The sequence below is a fragment of the Pipra filicauda genome, unplaced genomic scaffold (assembly GCF_003945595.2).
Source record: "Pipra filicauda isolate LSUMZ 115617 unplaced genomic scaffold, ASM394559v2 scaffold154_size2910363_pilon, whole genome shotgun sequence".
NCBI classification, from domain to species: domain Eukaryota; kingdom Metazoa; phylum Chordata; class Aves; order Passeriformes; family Pipridae; genus Pipra; species Pipra filicauda.
In genome coordinates this window covers 2,820,278-2,828,304 of record NW_024104040.1, presented here as the reverse complement: position 1 = coordinate 2,828,304, position 8,027 = coordinate 2,820,278, and the positions used below count along the sequence as shown (strand labels likewise).

The following is an 8,027-nucleotide window of genomic DNA, read 5'->3' as shown; positions in this document are numbered from 1 at the left end:
CCTGCAAGTGGTATCAGGTAGACAGGCCTTGCCACATGAACCTCTCCCCAAACCCTGGCTTCCAACAGAGAGAGCCTTACATCCTATCAGATGGCTAACAGAGATCCCAGGCTCCCGCTTTCCGCCCATCTCTCAGAGAAGCCAGACAGGAATTCCTTTTCTGCCTTTTCAGTTCAGACAGGTTTTCAGGGACAAGGCAGCAGGAAGGAAGGGGAATGTCTCTGCTTTGAGAGACATCACTTCATCCAAATTCTAGTCATGCATCCTATGGGAAGGAAGGACAAATGCACACGTGTGCAAAGTGATATGCCTAGAGTTTTCCACTTCCCATCTTACACTCGCCACCTTCAGTTTGACAAGCACATGACATAGTCCATAAATAGAACTTGCCCACCTCATGAATTTTAAAATAAGAAAGAATTTCTGAGAATCACAGAAATTGATCTGGACAAAGGTGTGAAAGATCTCTAAAAGAGAAAGGTGCAACTAAGCCAGAAACATGTTTCTAATAATCTCAAAATTATTTGGTATAAAGATCTGTTTATTACCCAACAATGTGACAGTGTATATACAAAGACAACGTGGAATGTGACATTTACAGGAAATTTCAGTACATCATGCACAGACACTATTGCAATGTTATTTTAATAGTTCCAGAATGTTAAGCTGAATAAATATTCCTCGCTTCAAAAAAATCATTTTTTACTTTTACATAAAAATATATAATATTGCACTCTTTACAAGGCCAGCAATTTTGCATATTGGTTCGTAACAAGTGGAATTCTACTTTATAAAAAATAAGCCTTTGTGAGCAACACCCCAAACCAGGGAGCACAAAAGCACCCCCAAACCACAATGTTTGTCTTTTTTATCTTAAACAAAGCACATCACTTCAACATGAGCCAGGAAGCTTTTAGCTCTTCGGTCTGTATTAGGACCTTACGTTACATTTAGACAGAGAAAAACATGACTAAAGCCATCCCATACAAGGCTGCTACAATATACACAGTTTAAAAGTCAACTCATACAGTATGTAGCCACTTGCTTAACTGAACCAAAGAGGAGACTTTATGTCATGAACTATGAGAACACTTTTCTTAAGTGTTTCTAGTTTGCGAAGTTCTTCAGCCGAGAAGTTGCAAGAATTTCAGAAGACTGACTGGAATATTCAAAAGCGTGAAGATTTTTTGTGTGTGTGACCTTTGTCACAACTTGACAATTTCACATACAGTGTTTTGAAAAGAGATGAACTTTAAAAGGAGATGAACTTTACACATGAGAAGATACAGCAGTTTGACTGTATGGAAATTGCAGAACATGTCAGGGATGAAAAAGCAAAGCAATTTAAAAGAAAAATGTAACTACATCAGACTTGTGTACCATTCTTGTTTTACCATTTGCATGACTAGTAGGCACTCATTCATGGTGTCAGGTTTAGAGGTCTTCAAATCCATCACCTGAAACACTAATTTTTCATCTGGCCTAAGAATTCAAATTTGTTAAGCCTTTTACAATGGAGGCTTATTTCCACCCCCCCCCCCAAAAAAAAATAGCACCTAGGAATAAATAACAAATTTGCACAGTGTATCTGTGTAAACCTTTCCAAGTCATCTGATGCCTATGAACATTGATTATTCAAGCAGTTAGATTCAAACATTTTGCAGTGTATTGAATCTCAATGACACTAGAACAGAAGAACATCTGTGCCTTTAACACCTCTTTTTAGAGCTCTGGAAGATAAGCTGTGTGTGTTCTTAATAGATATTCTGCCACATAATTGCCATAGCTAACTATTACAAAGTTAGGGAGTTAACTCTGCGTTGTGATCTAACAATTGTTTCATGATGCTATGAGCTGTTGACCCGTCACTAAGACAAATATTTTATTTTTGTCTGTTGCAAAGACTATTACATTAACAGAGAAGATGTCAAAAGTTACAAATATAAAGATAACAGAAATTCAATTTTTAGCATTACAATACCATAAGATGGTGCAAAAAGCACCTACTAAGTTCTTTGCTTCTCAAAAAAAGCAATTTTAAGTGGTCTTTGATTTTTAAGTTTTGGATTGCTTATTCCAGAGCTAACCATACGATGCTCAACTAATCAGATATACACATGCTGACATTTGAATAGATATTTACAGAACTTGATGCTGCTGATATTTTACAACCTAAGAGAGGGAATAAGCATAATCGATTTTTTAAAATCGCTTCTGTCCAAGAAGTGATTTAAAAAATACTGCTGTGTTTTACATTGCAGCATTTTGACTTGTATGTTAGAGCATTTACGAGTCACTTTGCTGGTATTGGAGAATATGATCAGAGCTTCCTGCTGACCTGAATATGCTTCAAGTTTGTGCATGCACATATGCAATTTTACAGCCACCTTAGACTGTTCTTAAAAAAAAAAACAACTGTTCAGTTATTCTAGAGACATTCAAAGTACTCCAAAGTCCAGTTAAATAAGAGATTCAATAATCTATTTTGGATTTAAAGTGCATCAGAGACATAAGTTAGCAGCAAAAGTAGTCATCACCCAGCCGCGTAGCTGCTAAGGAATGAATAGAACATGGGGAGCTTCAAGCGCTGCTGGTCCTTGCGACACCAGGCTATGACATTTCCATCACTATTGGCTGTGAACAAGTGATGGCCATCACAGGAAAACGTAAGGCTGAAAAACAAGAAGATAGCCTACTTTTATATCAAAGGTGGCTATTTAAAATGCTAGAAGACATTAAAAACCCATGAGGGTTTAGCCAACAAAGATCAACTGTCCAGGGAGACCGATACCTGCTTACTCATTTTTGTAACCAAACAGGCTGAACTACAGCTTTGGCCAGAACTTCAACATCCCCCACAGCTTACTGTGCATTTCTTTGCAATGTCAAAGAAAAGGGCAGGATCAGTAGGAGCATCCTACTCTCCCTGGGCTGTACCCCTTCTGCTTCTGAAAGGAAGGCTTTTCAGCAACAGAGCTCAGGGCCCTCTGAACTTGCTTGCTGACAATTGCAGAAACTAAATCAATCAGACAGATTTCATGGCACAGCACTGGACTTTTGTTCAGATAAGCATTTCTTGAGCTATGACAGGGCTAGTAAAGCCCTTCAGTCATGCCATGGATAATGTTAGAGAGCACGAAGGTCAGCATTCATCCTCCATTTAAGCAGGGAACTTTAAATTATTCAATAGCTACTAATTCATTATCAACAAGCTTTGTGAATTATGCTTCTTAAGGAAGGCAACAAAGACAATAACTGCTATCAGACAATCTTTTACATTTCTAAAAAAACACGGTAGTTTAGATTTTAAATATTTCAGCAAGGGTCAAAACAAATTTTTTCATAGTGATTTGTTACTGCACTAGCATTAAGATGATAAAATTCCGCCATGACTCTAAAACCTCTGTGCAGACTACTGTACCACTGGGGATATCAAAGATTCAATGCTTTGACTGTGTTCTGAAAACACTTTGGCATGAGAATAATTCTGCTTATGTAAACCAAGGGGACTCAGAAAACGAACTACACAAGCACTCCAAAATGGCAGCTTCCAGGCTCCTCTGAGTTTACCCCTTTCTCCACCATTTCCCTCCAGCTTCAGAAAAAAATGGTGAGGGAAAATGCAGTGTTTTCATTTAATTCTGAAGAAGTAACATTCTGTTTATTTAAGTCCAGCAAAGTTAAGATTATCTCATTTTAACACATTCTGGGGAAAAATATTAAATTTAAGAATAAGAAAAGTAGCTATTGTTCAGTTCTCAAGGGAATCCTGCTAATTTCCATCTGCCAGCAGCAGAACCTAGTTATTACTGTCATTAAAAATACAGTACAGTTGTGCTCATTTTGCTTTCATGAATAATTAGTAGGTTTACATTGCTCTTTTTAGACATGGGTGTTTACTCCTGTTTGCACATCAAATTCATGTTCAACATTGAAGACTATTTTGTTGTGGTTTTGGGTTTTTTTTTCCCCCAGGAAAAAGAAAATCTGTTTATTATATGCTTAAGATCTTTTTACCTTACAATAGGTTTGGCTGACTTCGAAAATGTTATTTCTCGTACTGGCTTCAAGTCCCACGTACTCCACAGTCTGAAAGAAAGTCATTTTTCTTCACACTTAATTTTACAAATATCTCAGTGATAAACATAACCTATTTAGCAACTAACAAGATTGCAAGCTGAGTAACAGCTTGTCCATCTTCTTTAAAGCCAAATATCAGCATGATGTTTGGCTATATGCTCTCAAACTGTAAGCCTAAGTTATAGAGCATTTTAATAAATAAACATTTCTAATACTTACCTTACAACTCCATTTTCAAGGCCCCCTGCAATCACATTGACAGACACACCTTCAGGCTGGTTAGAGAAAGCAACAGAGCAAATACTTTCCCTGCAGTGCACGTGTCCAACAAGATCACCATTAACTGTCCAAAGTCTCAAATCACTACCTCCTCCAACTGCAACAGAACATAACATGGGAGTATTAAAAAAAAAATAAGTCTAGACCACAGAAAAGCCTATAATACTTAAATGTTCTGCTGCAAAGAATTTAACTTCTTGAAAGATCATAAGGTTTAAATGACTGAACGATGTGTGCTACAGCAAACTATTACTTCATCCCTCTTTCTGTGACAGGGAACACACGAATTACCAGCCACTGCAGTGATTTAGAAGACATCACATCATACTTATGGAACATTTTACTTACAAAATGTTATGTGAATTTACTTTGTAAATGACCAATTTTCATGTACCAATAGGGAAGGCACTAAGATGGAATTCATACTAGTGAATTTAAGCATCTGTTTCTTGTACCTTGGCTTGCATTTTAAGCAAAATACTTAAAAGTAGCAAGCACAGTTCTCTTACCTGGTTATCTGCCATTATTTGATTCTGTCAAAGAACTAATAATCCAATTACTGCTTTGTCTTAAAAAGAATTGAAATTCACGTCCCTTACTAATTAAAGAAGAACACAATCTTTTGCAGAAAAAAATGGTTTGTAAGCTACAGAAATGGAATTCATAGTCTCCATGTAAGTTTAAAAACCTAAATATTACATTTCTGAAAATGTCAGAATCATTTCCCCTTGTCCTTTAATACCCTTTGCCTGTGCTCTGTAATACACTGTACTCCACTGAAGACCTGTTCCTTTGACAACAAACCTCTGTTAAAATGAAAGCAGTCAACTTCACAGAATCTGGGTTTCCCAGGAATCTGCTGAAATTTCAAGTCTCCTATGAAGAGATCAAGCTATTAACTAGCATTTGGATCTCTACATTGTACTCAAACTCCTGCCTAATCATTTGTGAAGCAATTTCTATGTTACTATGTAAAAAAAGCAAAACATTGCTTCTATTTGACCCAATGCATCCATGATTAATACATGCTCAGTAGCTAATTTAATAACAAAAGTGTCATGGTTTATTTGGTTTGTAAGTCAAAACAGCTTTCTTGACTGACAAATATACCTGAATCACAAACTGTTGCAATATCACCAGTTGTTTCACTAGCTGAAACTGCAGTCACAGGACTCTTGTGTCCAGCCAGACTCTGGACATAGCACAGCCTGAAGAAAACAAAGGGAACAAGCCTAAAGTTCAGACTCACACACAAAATAGGTTCTTAGAGGAAAATATTAAAAAAAGCTTTATTAATTTCAATTCTGGTATTTTTCATATTCACTGTAGAATTTCAGCCCTCCATGGGAAAAAACAGTAAGGGTTTGACTTCACATAACAAATTCAATTAGCTTTAAAAGGGCAAAGGTACTCAAAAGTTGGAAAGCCAGTACTTATAAGAAAGCTAGTGGAAAGAGTTACATATATACTTGTACCTGTTCAAATCCCATATTATGCAGGTTCCATCTTTGCTGACACTTATCATTATACTGTATGGTTTGCACACAAACAAGCTTGTTATTTCTGCTGTGTGTCCATAGAGATGGACTTGCGACTCCATTTCTATCTCTGAAGGCTGAAAAACAGCAAGACAAAACAGAAACTCTCATGAAAAAGAAAATTAATGTCTCTTTCTGAAAAAGATAAGCCTAGGAACAAGTTTAATTCTTGGATTTCAAAAAGTGGATATCATCAGTTTAGCAACTGATGTTAATGTTTTATTATGTTTAATGCCTTACAATATGGTAAGACAGATATCATTAATGTTCAACTTTTTGCTTTGAGTGCTGTAGTCTAAGCAAACACTTTGATGTGATCCAATGAAATGAAGACTACAGTACTTCTGTCTCTATTACACACCTTGAAATTGGCTAATTGTTTTCTGCAAGACTGCTATTTCCACACGACAGTGAAACAACATTTCTCAGTATTTTAGCATCTCATGGAACCACTTAGAAATGTAAAGGAAAACCTAGCTCAGAAGTTGTCATTCTCCATACAGTAAATTACTAGGAACTTCTCAAGTTGGTGCCAAGTTCTTCAGTGACAACAAGTTGGAAAAACATGCAGAAAGTCAAGTGTAAATCTAGAAAGTGTTAGCACTTTAATAAAAATCAAAGCAGCAAAATTTAACACCAAACAACACTTCTTATTTGACTTATATAATTTTAAATGATTCAGACTTCCTGAAAACTGGCTAAATTGAAGGAGTTGCTTAATCAGAATACTAATGTTTTATTTAAGACAACTTGCTGTACAGGGATTAGAATAATCTTTGTAAAAGAACAGAACATTTTTCTGCTTCTTTTCTCATGTGTCAGAGCACATCATCTGCATTTTTCTATGAGGGTACAGGATGCATACAGCAGTTCTACAAAAAAAAACAGACTTGAAAGTTGAAACAGGAGAGAAAAATACACATATGCTCAACTCACAGGTTGTAGAAAATCTGCATGTCTTTCTGCACTAACAGGGACAATATAATTTATGTAACACTGGAAGAGGTAATAAACTTTGACTACAGGAAGACCTGCTAGTTTGCTCTTGTTACTGAGCATCTAAGTAAGACATTTATGAAAGTATCCAGCTGTCATTCTCAGAACAGTGTGGCACCTCATATAAAAATCCTTCTTAAATCCTTGCTCAGTTTAGAGAAAAAAAAATATACCAAAATTTTCCATAACAGCAACAAATAAGACTTGTGATTTTATGAAGAACTGATTTTGATAACCCTTCTACTGTGCTCCTCCCATCTCCTATAAGTGATGCTATTGATCTGCCTTTCAACACTTGAACCAAAAGCAGCCTTCACCTTTAGCAGCTTCTCTCTTCAGTACTAATAGCAACAGTTTATTGATCTTTGCAATGAGATAAGCTGGAATTTTAATACAACTTAATACAATTGGTTTAAAGTTCTAAAAAGTTATGAAATAGTTATCTCATGCCTGAAGCAATGTCCCGTTTTTACTTACCACCTGCTTTTAGATGACAACCCCTAAACCAGTATCTAGATGTGGGAAAACATGCACATGTATATCTACCTTTAAATAGCAGTTCTTTCTGTTGGTTGCCCTAAATGACTGCCTGCAGCACTTGAGTGGAAAATTTAAATGATTCCTTACCAGTTTTACTCAAACAGATCATGAAAGTGCTTTGTTTGCAAGATAACTCTAACAGTCAGCAAGTGAAGGCTGGAGTAATACGTACAACCAGAAACCTGTGACTAAGGTTTTCTTGAAGGTATGACATTGCCAACAGGGATCACAGTTTCAAAGCAGTACCTCATTGGTTTTTGACCATCATAAAGGCCAGGAAAAACAGAGCACGTGAAGCACACTGTGGAGCCATTTTTGAATTCTGATTGCATGCCTTTGAATTCCCATATCCAATTAAAAACATAGTATCTGCTTTATGCCTATGCATTGCATTTATACAAATGTGAAACAGGGCAAAATAGTCACATTTTAAGTACTGCTTTATAACAGACTGTTCACTTCACCACTGATCAGCTGACAGATGGATACAGAGCAGATGCTAGGAAGCACATTTGCATTCCCTGCAGCCCTGACTTGGGTAACTGACTCAACTGATTCCTACAAAATTGGCACAAGGTCAGTCTGCCTGGGGCA

General features: G+C 36.6%; 1 protein-coding gene across 4 annotated transcripts in view; it reads right to left on the bottom strand.

The window, feature by feature from the left end:
• Positions 1-520: 520 nt before the first annotated feature.
• The window catches only part of LYST (lysosomal trafficking regulator), an 89,135-nt gene continuing 81,628 nt past the window's right edge, over positions 521-8,027 (bottom strand). For all 4 annotated transcript variants that reach the window (XM_039379082.1, XM_027750466.2, XM_027750467.2 and 1 more), the window contains 5 exons: positions 5,835-5,974; positions 5,470-5,567; positions 4,300-4,456; positions 4,018-4,089; positions 521-2,672 (listed from right to left, as the gene is read on the bottom strand). In XM_039379082.1, coding sequence (XP_039235016.1) covers positions 2,534-2,672; positions 4,018-4,089; positions 4,300-4,456; positions 5,470-5,567; positions 5,835-5,974 — 606 coding nt within the window. In that variant the 3' untranslated portion in view covers positions 521-2,533. The remainder of the gene's footprint in view (positions 2,673-4,017; positions 4,090-4,299; positions 4,457-5,469; positions 5,568-5,834; positions 5,975-8,027) is intronic.